This window comes from Diuraphis noxia, unplaced genomic scaffold (assembly GCF_037042655.1).
Source record: "Diuraphis noxia isolate RWA-SAM2 unplaced genomic scaffold, SU_Dnox_SAM2 contig0004, whole genome shotgun sequence".
NCBI classification, from domain to species: Eukaryota; Metazoa; Arthropoda; class Insecta; order Hemiptera; family Aphididae; genus Diuraphis; species Diuraphis noxia.
In genome coordinates this window covers 64505447-64520075 of record NW_028301714.1, presented here as the reverse complement: position 1 = coordinate 64520075, position 14629 = coordinate 64505447, and the positions used below count along the sequence as shown (strand labels likewise).

Sequence of the window (14629 nt, the reverse complement as noted above, 5' to 3'; positions counted from 1 at the left end):
ATTGGACATTTTATTCTGTGAATTGTCACAACCTGCACAACTCTCGGACGCTCGGACCACAGGTCCACAGATCTTAATTAGAATTAATATACATAGAGGAAGAATGAAAAATATATCTAATTATATATATATAATCAGCTGAGCGTAAAAATTGCTATGTTACGCACTTGCAAGACGGAGACAATAAATATGGGTGTAGCATCCTCTTAAAAATTAAATTTGATATCAATAAAAAGAGCGCAACACCCGTATTTGTTGTCTCAGTCTTACAAACGCGTAACATATCAAATTTACGCTCAGGCAGTTCATTCTAACCTCCGTTAGCTTAAGAATTAGAGTAAAGTGTAGAGTGTGTTTGCCCACAAGCTGATCATATTTAAATGGTTTTGGACCATTTCACTGGCTGTGACGTGGCTTTCGTGGGAGGCGGTTATTAGCGTGTCATCAGCGTATGTGCCTAAAGATGTATAAAATGTCTTGGGTATGTTATGCGAGTGGAAATCGAGTAAAGGAATGGAGCGATGTCGCTTCATTGTGGGACTCCAGCTCTAATAGTGTAACGGATTGAGTAGGTGTTGTTTAGGCGAACAGTAAAGAAACGATTTGATAGATATGATTTTATTAAGAGGAAAAGAGTGGCGGGTAAGAACTTTTTAAGTTTGTACATTAGTCCGTCGTGCCAAACCCGATCAAAGGCTTGGGAGATGTCAAGGAATACTGCTGTACAGAACTTTTTTTTTCCAGGGAGCTGGATATGATATCGACTGTTCTGTGTAATTGGTGCAATGTAGAATGTTTTGATCTGAATCCGAATTGTGTGTGTGGAATTATGTTTTTTGAAGAAGCAAAGTGAATGAGTCTTTTTAAAAGAATTTTCTCAAAATTTTTAAAAAAGGTTGGGTGAAGACTTATGAGTCTGTAAGAGGCAGGATCTTGTAGTGGTTTATTGGGCTTAGGTATTAGAATAACGACCGAGTATTTCCAAGTGTTTGGAAAGTACGATAGTGTGAAAATGGCGTTGAATATGTGTGATAAAAAAATAGTAATTTTTTTGGGGAGGTTCTTTATAATAACATTACTAATTAGATCATGACCTGATGATTTTTTAATGGGGAGTTGCTTGATAATGTGTTCAATTTCACCCGGAGAGGTGTTTTTAGCGGGAAGGGGTGGATTGAGAGATCTATCCACTATTTCTAGTTGAGATGCACTAGGCTGTATATCATAAGGAGCAAAGCATTTCGATAGGTGCTCAGCGAATATGTTAACTTTTTCGAGGTCGGTGATAGCCCAAGAGTGATCTGCTTTGCGAAGTGGGGGAGAAGGTTGTTTTAACCGTAGTAGGGATTTGGTTGCCTCCCATAAGGAACAGTTGGTTGTTGTGAGAGCTTCAACATATGAATTGTAAGAGTCATTTTTGTGCTTCCTAATTACCTTTTTAAGTTTGTTACTTAATTGATTAAGTTTAATCTTGTCATTGGGGTATTTTTATTTTTGCCACTTAGCTCTAGCCTTGCGTTTCTCTAGTAAGATTTGGATGTGATGCGGTGTTTTATTATGCGAGGATTTGTTAGTTTTCGTAATGGAGGCGCACAAAGCAGCGGACTGAATTGTTGACGTTAAAAAGTCCAACGCATCATTTACTTCGTCTGTTGTTTTTAAGGAAATGTTAAGTTTGATGTTATCATTTAAAGTTTTTTTAAAGATACATTGGCCAATACATTCGACCGGGAGTAAGTGTTTCTCTTTTTGGTGTACTTGGGCTTAATCCAATTTTGAGTAGGGTTGGTATGTGATCGGAGGATAAGTCGTAAAGGTTATTTATAGTGGAGTGAATGTTAATAGGCAATTTGTAAACAAAAAAGTCCAGTATGTCGGGTAGTCTGTTAATATGGGAGGGCCAGTAAGTAGGGTCAGGAGGGTCCAATGTTGATAAGTTGTTATAGGTTATGCAGTTGAGTAATGCTCTGCCTATAGTGTTGGGAGAACGATTCCCCCACTTAGGATTTTTAGCATTATAATCTCCACCGGAAATAATCTGAGAACTGGCTTGCGTTTATGCCAATTCCAGGAGGGCTATATATAGAAGATATATTTATAGGTATATTGTTTTGTGTAATAATTGAAACACCAGAAGCTTGAATATGCGGGAATATATAAGGGGGTAGAGGGTAATGGGATAGATTGGATTTGATATATAATGCTGCGCCGGCGTGAGATGAGCCATCTGGGTGACAGGCAAAGTAGCCCTTGTAACCATAAATGTTGATGCATGAGTTCGGGGTAAAATGAGTCTCAGATATTAGCGCTATGTCGATATTTTTGTCTTGGAGTAGGAACAGGAATTCGTCTTTATGTTGTTTTAGTCCATTAGCATTCCAGGTTAGTATAAGTAGCGCGGAGTTTGTTGTATTATTAGTAGTCATTTTGTTGAGATTATTTTGTTAATAAGAGTGGTAAGGAGACTTATAAGTGGTGTAATAAGAGTTTGGAAATTTTCCAAAAAGGATGATAATTGAGTGGAGAGTGGAGTTTCAGGGGTGGTAGGGTGGACATTTTGAGATATTGGGGATTTTCTAACGTCAGAATATGTACGAGGCCGGTGATTGGTGGTGCTGAGTGACTTACCCGTTAAGTTTTGAGATGATGATGAGTCTTGAACGAAGTTGTTTGGTTGATTGGAGATGGAATTTGTTGCATCTGTGATTGAATGCTTCGTGAGGCGTTGATTTGCGATTTTTGTGGTTCTTGATTTTTGAAGTTGTTTATGGACCTTGCATCCTTTATAGTTTGATGAGTGACCTTCACCGCATAGAGCACAAGTAGCTGGTAGGTCTTTGCTTTTTTCACACTTGTCAGAGAGGTGGTTTTGACCACAGCGGACGCATCTTGGTTTACGGTTACAATCTGAACGAGTATGTCCATAGTTTTGGCATCGATGACATTTGGGGAGATCACGTCTGGTATGGGGTTCTTCAATCTTGATTTTTGAGTAACACAGGGTTTCAAGTTTGAATATGTCCGGATTATTAATTTCAGGATTAAGGTCTATGAAAAAAAAGTGGTAGTGGATCATTTGACTGTCTCTTTTTTATGTTTGTGACATTTCTCACAGAGAAACCGAGCTCAGTTAATTCTTGTGAGATGTAGTCTGTAGGTATTGAGTGGTGGAGGTTTTTTAATACAACACGATAAGGCTTGTCTTCTTTAGCTTGATATGTGTAATATTCGAAAGAACTGTCATTTAGCAATTTGATTGTTCGGCGAAAAGAGTTGGACGAATATAAAGATAGTTTGAGATTTTTAGATGTAGATTTGCATAAGAATCCTTCATCGACAGAAATAGATTTTATTTGCTTACAGAATTTAGTGTAATTTATTGTTGATGTGATAAAGATTGGCGGTGGTGGAGGTGGTTGGGGAACGGATTCGGTGGTCATTTCGTTGGACTCGTTGGATTCGCTGGATTCGACTTCATCATTTAATACTTCGTAACGGTTTGGCGAAAAGAAAGAATTATTTGTTTTGCTCCTTTTTGGGTGGGGAGACGTACCTGGAGAAGATGAATGTTTGGTTTGTAGGGTCCAACCGGATCCGTTATTGTTTGAATTATTGGAGGTAGACGTTTTGACGATTTTGATAGTAGGAAATGAGACTTTTGAACCGCTCTGTATAGATGCGCGTTCGTTGGAAGGTTTAGTTTTAATTGGCTGATTACGCGACATTGTGCCGCTACGGTTATCTACTGTCAAAAGGTCACCGGATGAGCGATGCCTCGACGGTAATTAATTAATCGATAATAGTAATTAATTTCTTACTTTTTAGACTTTACACGGTTGAAGGTGACTGTGAAAACGATAACCATAAGTAGGCGAGAACTTAGTTTTTGTTTGATTTGTTTATAACTGCAAACTAGAACAAAATCCATTGAGTTTGGAGAAAGTTGTCGACGAATAACTCGGGAGCGAAATTAAACACGTGTGCTTAGTAACGATACCCGTGCGAGACTCCCCCTCTTAACTTCAATAATTATTTATCGATTATGTTCATTTAGGTAGCGTTAAAATCAGTGGATATTTGTAACCCTCTGCACTTCTCGCTTGTGTATAATATTTTCGGTTCAGTATAAAGATCTCCAGATTTATTTATTTTTAAATATGGAACATTTTAAATCATACTTATAATTCTTGTAATTTACATTGACGTTAATTCGGGGAGAGGGGGGGGGGCTTATGCTAGGACTGTGCTTATTTGTGTCGGGATACCGGGACAATTCCGTAAAATACAGGACGTATCATCGCATAGGACGATATTTTATAGATATTCCACTCAATGCTAGTCCACTACATCTCAAAAAAGTCAATGCCTCATAAATATTATCATCATTATATTTCATTGTACGACATTGTGACTTTATTTTTTATAGTTCATGCCCATTCATTCTCAATTAATAGAAGGCTATTCATATAAATAATAATTAGAGCTTCTATTGGCGTTCTTTTGATTCCGTAATAAATAGATGACATGGAACAAGGAATGCTTCTTTCGGTATCATAATATTTAATAACTACTATTGTTTTATGATGCCGAGACATCAATTAAACATATAGACATAATATTTTGTCTATATGATCAAAAAGCATATTTGTGCAGTTTTATCGATTTAAAAAAAAAGTATTTGACCAGGTGAGGCATGAAAAACTGTTTTACAAAAAATTAGTATTGTTTTAAAGACCTACAATTTATAACAAATTGGTATTGCTGAATGCAATTCTAATTGTATTAATTGCTGGCAGCATAAAAGTCAAACAAAATATACTAGACAAAGTAGTAACAACTAGTGAAAACTTTGATTTAAATTTAAATGCTAAATGCTCTAAACATCAAATATATGGTAATCGATAAGGCCGGCGGCGGCGTTAAGTGAGGTTTACAAAGTAGGGCATTTTTTCAGTGTCTCTCACTTAAAATGTACATGGAAATCGTATAGGTTATAGGTGGCTATGGTTATTGGATGATTAGGTTTTGCCCAAGGCCTCGCAAAAGGTAGCGTCGACTCTGGTAATCGACTGACGATGAGGACTAAAGTCCGATAAATATATGTTCAGACTTAACATACGACAATTCCTCCTTAGATTAAGCACATAAAATTACTTATCTTGAACCATCATCGAAAGACAATTCTCATTACAGAGTAATAAAGACTTGGACTCTATCCTAAGTTTGGACCAACTGAAACCAAGTGTTAAAAATTTGGATAAACCGCAAAATATTCAAAATCAGTTGATGTGATTACATAAAGAATATCAACGTAATAGAATGAATGAATAAAGATCTTGAAGTAGTGAAAAAAAAATGAAAGTTTCAATATCCAGGATATGTTATACGGTATACAGAGAAATATAGTCTACTACAGTAATTAATAATGCATAATTTACCAACATTTTGGGTATATAAGTACAAAAACCAAACCATTGAGGAAAAATATTTACCGAACAACTACCATTCTGGTATTTACTTGTTATGAACCCTGATTATTATTATTGTTATTATTAATTATTAGTCTATAATTTAGCATTATAATATTATTACTATATGAACTATTTGTAATGTGGGGAACGAACGCAGATGTCGAATTCGACGTGCATACAATGTAAGACTGTCCCGTATACGGGCGAGTCAGTCGATGTGTATGTCTACGTCCGTTAAAGATAGTGTGTAGTAAATTTTGTCTTCAATAAATATTTTTTCTTATATAATTAAACCTATCAGTTTATTATCACATCTCATCTCCCTTTTTGAGAGACTTCCGAATTGATGAACTCAACGATAACTGGTGTCAATTGATCAATCCGGTGAGACCATAACATACTCAAGGTGCAAAAATCATAAATCATACGGGCTACGTTTGTTAAGTATAAACTATGTATACATTTATCATGACTTCAGTATAGGTCGGCTAATTTTTCAATAGGTAGTAAATTATTATTAATAATATTTTAATTTTATTGTACCGAGATTACTCAGATAAGTAAATAATTATAATAAAATATAGCTCGAAAACAGGACATTTTCAATAAAAATAAGTTCAAGTATACCGCATAGTGCATTATATTGTTAAAACTAATAATTAGGGAGGTACGTGACCTATCTTCAATTAAAATCGACGCAATTATAATGTTATTACCTAATAAATTGTATAGTGGGAACTTATAATCGAACTCTTTCTTTATAATTGCAGTTCAAAATCGATTTAAATACATACTCATTACTGACCTTTAAACTAAATTGTTATAGCCAATACCTATATAGATTATAGATACGCGTTTTGTATACCTACATTTAACTATTTTTTAATTTTTTTTTTACCTATTCCAAACGTAAATTAATATTGAGTACCTATACCTACCTTATTATTATTATTTAGTATGTTTTAATTAATATATATATATATATATTTATATATAATATTATAAGTAGATTTAGTAGGTATTTATATACTTAATAACTTAATATTTACTGATCGTTGAACGATTTAATTGGCGAAATATTTGAAACACTTGTACATCACAATACTTTGTACTCTTAGGTAGTTATCAATAGTGTTTATACTGTTTGCAGCTTAAATCAAGGAAAAGAAATGCTACCAAAAGAAATTTTTAAACTGGAAAATTGTATTCATGACATCAGAACAATTATTGCGATTAGAACAAAAAGAAAAAGATCATCATATTTTAAACAGTTAAAACCCATAATTGTTGCATTACAATTATTTGGAGTAATGCCGTTTACTACACATACAAATGGTATTGTAAACAAATTAAATTATTTATTTATTTATTACAATTTATAAAAAGATACAATTATACAAGAACATAGGTATGTAAGTAATAATAGCTCTACTGTTCTGTTAAAAAACAAATTAAACATGACGAATATTTTTAAACATAATATAAACAAAAAGTTCATAACTACACAGATACAAATCCTCTAATAATTATTGTATTTAATTAGAAATATATTATTACCTATAAATTTTCTGAATGCTTATATGATGATTACAACGTACAAATATAGACCGTAAGTCCGCCTGCCGTGATTGATAATTAGAAGCATAATTTACTGTAGGTAAGTAAATCATTGAAAAAAAAACAATTTTCCAAATAAAATGATTGGGTATCTGAATTGAATAATACATATATGAGTAAGTACCTAGGTAATTTGATTAGGTAACTGATTTTGAATATTATGCAAATATTTGTTACTGTTATCACCTAATACTTACTAATTAATAATTACTTTTTATATAGTATTGCACTATTGCCTGTAGTATGTAATACATATTTATATTAAATTAATTGTTTTATTTTTTATAGGACCAGTATTTAAATTATTCTCTTGGATCATGTTATACAGTTTGTCAATATTTGTATGTTTAAATGTTTTGTTATTTTATAAATTATACGGGGATTATAAATATTTTGTCAAATCAGATACTATTATTTTCAATTTACTTCATAGAATTTCTGGATCTTCACTAGGACTTATTTGCTTTATACTTCCCATTTTTTGGACCGACATGAAAAATATACCAGAATACTGGGATCGATGGAATATTTTTCAGGTTTGTAGATATATAGGTAACTTTGCCAAAAATAGTCAAAATCCAATGTTTATTTTTCAGGACAAATTTGAATTGTGTATGCGAAAACCTTTTCAATTGAATATAACCAAACGAGTATGGTTTGTAACAATATTACCCACTGCTCTTATGGCACTCAATATACTAGCAAGTTTATCATTTGTTAAGGGATGGAAAGTAAATAATTCCGTATTGTTTATTGGGATATTCGGAATTATAAACCTAACAACTGGATATTTTTATATAAACTGCCACATATTTAGAAATATCAGTAAGGACATAAACCAGCGTATAATGGTAAGAACTCAATAACCTAATCTTAATAGCTCATAGTAATAATTTATAATTTTAAACCCTATCTGATTATAAAGTCATTCTCAACGGGGTGATATACATAAAACAAAAGTTTACCTATCTGTAATTTGTAAGTATCATTTAGACAAGAAGTAAAGTACAATAAAATTAAGTAAATAAAAAAGTATTATTCAAAAATAATAAATATAAAATTAGTACCTAAATTGTACAAAATACTCACTTATAATTTAGTAAATATTAATATAAGTTGTAATAGTAACCTTGTTTCAAAAATCAAAATTAAAATATTACCGGTGAATAAAAAGTCGTACTTTCGTACATGATTTAACCATTCTACCTAGCCAGGTAGGAAGATAAACTAATATACCACCTATAAATAAATATTTAATCTAGATTAAATATCATTCTTATTTAGGTTGATAAGCAATTCCATTCTAATTTTAGTTTAAACCCCATTCTATATAATGATTCTAAAAAATAAGTATAAACTAAAGGTAAAAGGGTAAATAATTGACGTGACTGCAGAACCGCGGAAAAAGACAAAAGGACTTACATAATATAATACACATAGCCGGTTAGATTAAGCCGGTTTACCATGTAGTGTCATCGGAAAGATAATATTTAAGAGAATCTGTACACGCTAAATGCAATAATTATGCATGTATAAGCCTATAAGTAGATATATTGCTTGTTTAAGGGAGTTTCAAATAAAACATTAACATTACTTCTAATTTGTTTAGTTTATTTATCTAAGAAAGATAGGTTTTATCATTAAGAAGGTCTCTGGGCCATTATTTAATGCTCAAGCCAGCTATAATAATTAAATATATTTATTGTGTTGAATAGGAGTTAATAGTAACAAAGGGATCGTCAACCCGGTTTAGAGAGCACACAGAACTTTGGTGTTACATGTCAAATCTCATAACGGATTTTGGATTCGTTCATGGAGGAATTTATAGTTCTATTGCAATTGTCATGTATATATCCAGTACGATTTTTTGGTTTTACTTCACCATGACACTTATAAGCCCTGAGAACTACCTGGTTACCGTTATTATTTTGCCTCTTGTATTTACAAATTCAATACTTTTGGTGTATAGTGAAGCCGCATACATAGCTCTTTCAGAGGTAAACTACCTATTTAAATCGACGTATTTTTTGCTTGAAAATTGCACAGTCTAATTTTAACATACTTACATATTTGAATTTATCCTTAAAAAATTTTCAGGTGGGAAAAAAATTACAGTGGAAAATTCTGAATTCAACCGTATGTGGTCTTGTGGAACAAACACAGATAGAAGTAGGTCGTGTTCTTGAAGTTGTTTTTAAAATATATATCTATTAATTAATACATTTTTATGAATATGTATTATACATTTTTCATTCTGTAGGGAATAGATTCTTAAACTATGGTACACTTACCCCTTGGGGGTAATCGAAAATTTTTAAGGGTAACGGTTAAGTGTTAAGGTTTAAACCAGAATGATGTCAATAAAACGACTTTTAATTTGTTTCAGGTACAAGATTTTTTAGAAATGATTCAACTTAGTAGAACAAATATTACTTTTGGTGGTTTTTGTGACGTTAATAGAGAACTTTTTATCAACGTAAGTTGCTTCAGAAGATGCATGTGTTTTACACTTATTTTCTAAATGATGTATTTATTTGAATATAAAAAATACATATATTATACAATATATAATAGAATTAATTAAATTAATATTTATTTTTAGTTTATACTTGCTGTATTTTTTAACTTAGTTGTTGCATTTCAATCTCAAATAATTCCAAAACAATATACAACATCTGCTGCCTGAAGAATTTTCGTTAAGCAAAAACTATTGAAAATCGTAAATATCAAAAATTAAAATTATAATATTTATAATGAACTCAGTATCTTACCTCTGAGTAACAATATGTTATTACTTTATTAGATATTATAATCATTATAATATTAGACACGATATTATACCTAATATGTATTTTGTTTAAGATTAGCTAGACATTTAAATTATTCATATTTTTTAATGGATCTAATGGAGGTATATGTGTTACTGGGGTTTATAGATGGGTGGATTCTCTAGATTTAGATATTTAATTTAATGTTATATTTTGCTTAAACCTTAAAATGTTTATATATGTTAGTAATTATAAAAATAATAATGTAATCTGTTACTTTAGACAAAGGTAAATTAATTTAGTGCCATCGTTCGTTGTTTTGTCATACAAATAAATAAATATAATTTTGATGATAATTGATTAGATACTCTCACACAGTCACATTTTTTAGTATTATAGTTATTATACGATATGTGTTTATAGATAATCCCTGTTATAGTTATCATAATAACGCACGCTAATGACATTTTATTTTAAAAATAAATGAAAAATTTGTTTCTTAATCGATATTCATACGTGAGTCATTATCGAAACATAATATTACAAGGTAATGAGAACACCCCCGTTGTGATGTCTTCTGGATAATGTTAAATTATTTGTAAATAAAATAAGACAATTTTTACCCATTTTACATACATAATGTAGATTATTTATTTTTATTTATTTATTTATTTATTACGGGCTGTGAGCCCATTATAATTTATAAACATATATATATATATTAATTAATCTAAGTGGGTGTTACACTTACCCAACTTTACAAGTAGATAATTTTAGTAGAGATTACACGAAATTGCATGCGTAATATAATGAGTGAGATAATAATAATACAAAGCATATGATATGATATAATGAGACATATAAATTTAAATTTTTTATTTACATAATTGTAATAGCAATATTTATTATTACATATTAAACAAGTGAGGATGCTCATCGCCAAGGCGCATCATCTTATCAATTGGTTGGTTTCTGCCGTAATTGGCATTATGTGAAGAAATAGTGAAGGGAACGGACAACCTAGTTTGACGGGAAGGAACCTTAAAACCAACTTGAGCGAGTAATGAAGGAGCATCAATACATCCATCAATTAATTTGTGTAAAAATAGTAAGTTAGCCTCAACTTTTCTATCAGCTAGAGAGGAAAGACCGAGTTTGTGCATAACTGGATGGTAGTCGTGTGTCAGATGATTAATTTTCAGGTCCTATAAGTAAAGAATCAACTGCCGTACAGGGGTCTCATACTACTGAGGCATACTCAAAAAGGGATCTAACAAGGGAATAGTAAATACACTTGAGAGAAGCAGACAACTTTAACTTTAGTTAATTGTAGCACAAAACCAAGTGTCTTTAGAGTACATTGATTCGACATGAGGATGATTGTTCAGTTTAGGACTGAGTATAACACCTAAATCTTTTTTTATAATTAGCGATTCAATGATTGAGCTATTGATGAGATAGGTATATTTGATAATAGACCTACTTCTAGAGAATGACATACTGTGCCATTTATCTGTATTAAACTACAACCCAATATAATTGAACCAGGAAACCATGGAATTAAGCTCGCGTTGTAAAGAATGGAAGTCACTTAATGTGTCAGCATAATTAAAGATTTTAAGGTTATTTGCAAAATGATGAACTTGGTGGAGGGTATCACATTTTTTAGGCCATTAATAAATAGTGAAAAAATAATAGGGGACAAGTATTCTACTAGAGGAACACCCGAGGAAATTTCGATCACATTGGATGTATGCCAAAAAACTTTGACCCATTGAACTCTGCCAGTTAGGTACGATTTAAGCCATGAAAGAATAGGCTCACCAAATCCCGACTTGTACAGAACATCCATGAGAATTTGGTACCTAGTCGACTCTGTCGAAAGCTTTATCAAAGTCTGTGAATATGACATTAACCTGAGAGTGACCTTCAAAAACTTTAAGGATGTAGTTATTAAGTATAATTAATTTCAATACAGATGAGTGGCCAAGTCTGAAGCCATATTGTTCGTCAATTAATATATTGTTAACCGATGGTTGAATATTCCGTAGCATCAGTAGCTCAAACAACTTGAAAATATGACTTAAGATTGAGATTGGTCCATAATTTTTTATATCAGACTCCCTGGATTTGAATATCGGGGTTACAGAGCTCATCTTCAGCATCTTTGGATAGACACCCAAATCCATAAAGCGCCTAAATAGCAACCATATAGGATAGCATAAGGACGACTTGTCGTTGAACAAAAAAATACTAGATAAGCCATCTGGTCCGGTAGATTTAACGTTTTTTAAAGCGGAGAGTCCAACATCAATATTGTCAACAGAAAATATGTAGTCTCTAAGTAAATTATGATAAGAAAAAGAAGTGACAGGGTCGTTATAGTTCTGGAAATTTGGTAGATAAACTGACTTAGTATGATGAAAAAATATGGGAATCAGCTCAGACCCAGAACTTGTTACATCATTGTAAAAGACTGAATTAGGGATTCCAGTGCCAGATTTATGTTTGCGTACGAAGTTCCAAAAGGAACGAGGATTTTGTTTTAGTTGATTTCAGTGCGAGACAAAAATCCACTATGACATGTTTTGTACTCAATCTTATTAGCGCTCGAAGAGTAGAAAATTCAGAGTAGTCACGAGAACACTGAGTTGATTTATACTTTACATGCTTCTTATTTTCTCCCCCAAACAATGGACTTAAAATCTCTAGAAAACCAACTAGGAAATTTGAAGGCTTATATTTGACTTCAGGAACGAAATTGAAGATACGTACAATAATGTATAGCGTCTTAAAAAGCGTGCGTTTCTGAGTCAATATTAAGTGAAGTAATGGTTTAAAGTCTATTAAACGAAGTGAAGTCGTCAAATGTAGGAAAAAACTCGGTTTTAAGAATATCAGTGGTAACGTGTGGATCTAGTATTGAGAGGAATATATCCGAGTATCTACGGATAGGTGCGGCAGAAATCATTGTAGGTTTTTGATAACCAGATCCAACTATAAACTTAGAAGATTCCGTTGGTGAGTTTCGTTTTACAGCTAAGATCTTACTGCCTGATGTTGGTTGGATCGCTTGCGTAATAATTGTTGGAGGTTTGTGCTTAACGACATTATCAGAGGATCCAGTCATTCCAAGACGGTTGAGCTTATCGTGCATTTTCAGATGACTTTCGGAAAGGATTTTGAGTTCCCAAATAATCAAACGAAGTATGTTTGCAATATCAAATGAGTTAGATGATGGTATAACGGAATCAGGTGGGATTAAAAGTTTTTGTGACAATTCATCACTTAGCTTGATACCAGAAGGGGGTGATTTGAATAAGATAAAATTCACCAACATTGACTTGGTCCATTTTCCCAGCTCAGAAAATAATATTTCCATGTTGGGAAATAAAGTAAAAAAATACTTTAGTTACGCCTTAAAATGGTACAGAGATAACCTTATAATAGGCAGTACGACACTGCAGATGGCACGTAAACTTTGATACCGAGCGTTGAAGTTCCGGCTATTGCATTGATAAGGAGATACCGTAATGATTAAAGATTAATAGACAAAATAATAGTTGGTAAGTTACCTCAAAATAAAGTAGGAAAATCAGCAATGATGCACTCGGACACACGCACAGCAAATCAACGATAGTATATGAATATATTAACGAAATTAATGAGCACAATGGGTAAATCTTCGAGGACAGCCTGTATATGTATTTTGCAATGGAGTACACTTTGGGGTAGGGAAGGAGCTAAAGATCTGAAACCACCCACCCCAATTTCCCATATTAACATTACTTTTTTTTTATATATTTAACTATTAAGTTTCAATTGGTGTCAATTAGTAAGAAAGACGTTATTTCACATACGTCTTTTACCGGATTAGCTATTATAGACAATAACTAATAATATTATATACTTAGGTCTTAGATAGGAGGTTGTATTAATTTTTGCAAAAACATTGTATTTGCATATATATTTTCCTAAAGTAATCACTAATCAGTAATATTGGTAAAAATATGAGCTAATTTTATGCATTATGAAATACCTTTTATTTTTAATCTGTAAGCTTTAACTATAAAACAAAGGTATGTCTATTAGGATCAAAATTCAGAACAGGTCGTTATAAAAATAATTTGTATAGTCAACATATTTTTAAATTAAAGGAAAATTTTATCATGCTTTCAAAGTCATAACTCATAAGTATGTGTGACGTGTATACTAACATAATATAAGAAGTTAATCAGGGTAGACCTGGTTTACCAGGCCTACCCGCCGGACACGACTCTGCTATAAAAATTAACCACAAATTATAATTGTAGTTTTGTTGAAATTTGAACATTAAGTGCTTATAAAATATAACTGTGCCTATATCATTAGTATTTTTAATTAGCTATAATAAAAACTTATATGAGTATTATATACAACTTATAATATATTTTTATGCTTTTTGATCATACGGATATTTTTTTATTGACATTTTTAGAGCAAAAAGCTAAAATTTATCTAATAGGATTTAAGTGAAAATTGTCTAACCATATGCTTACCAAACAGTTTTAATAATTTTTATTTATTTATTTTTATTTTTAATGGTACAACATCCACAACTAAGCTTTGACAATAATAAAATGTTACTAAATATTAATGAGTATATTAACCAACTAGATTAAGTTATATATATAAATATATTTAAGAAATATTAGAAATATAACATTTTTTTGTTGAAGTCTTCAATAGGACTTAGTTTTAAAAAAGTTGTTTGGAATTTCTAGGCTACTTCTG

At 31.8% G+C, this 14629-nt stretch overlaps 1 protein-coding gene and 1 pseudogene across 2 annotated transcripts; one reads left to right on the top strand and one right to left on the bottom strand.

Annotated features, from left to right (window-relative positions):
* Positions 1 to 666: 666 nt before the first annotated feature.
* LOC149056349 (uncharacterized) lies at positions 667 to 3725 on the bottom strand (annotated as a pseudogene).
* A 2902-nt stretch (positions 3726 to 6627) lies between these two features.
* LOC149056348 (gustatory and odorant receptor 21a-like) lies at positions 6628 to 10280 on the top strand. 2 transcript variants are annotated; one of them, XM_089226772.1, is made up of 7 exons: positions 6628 to 6806; positions 7377 to 7624; positions 7685 to 7939; positions 8804 to 9085; positions 9186 to 9257; positions 9475 to 9564; positions 9719 to 10280. In XM_089226772.1, exons 1-7 carry the CDS (start codon positions 6641 to 6643, stop codon positions 9740 to 9742), a joined length of 1137 nt encoding a protein of 378 aa, XP_089082898.1. In that variant the 5' UTR covers positions 6628 to 6640; the 3' UTR covers positions 9743 to 10280. The 2 variants fall into 2 exon arrangements, with proteins under 2 accessions (XP_089082898.1, XP_089082897.1); XM_089226771.1 differs by having other exon boundaries at positions 9691 to 10280.
* Positions 10281 to 14629: the final 4349 nt, after the last annotated feature.

What these genes read in the sequence shown, in the direction of transcription:
- LOC149056348 (XM_089226771.1), top strand. Translation starts at nt 6,641, where the DNA reads ATGCTACCAAAAGAAATTTTTAAACTGGAAAATTGTATTCATGACATC. An exon ending in ACATAAACCAGCGTATAATG is followed by an intron (nt 7,940 to 8,803) that starts GTAAGAACTCAA and finishes TGTGTTGAATAG; the next exon opens with GAGTTAATAGTAACAAAGGG. An exon ending in CATACATAGCTCTTTCAGAG is followed by an intron (nt 9,086 to 9,185) that starts GTAAACTACCTA and finishes AAAAATTTTCAG; the next exon opens with GTGGGAAAAAAATTACAGTG.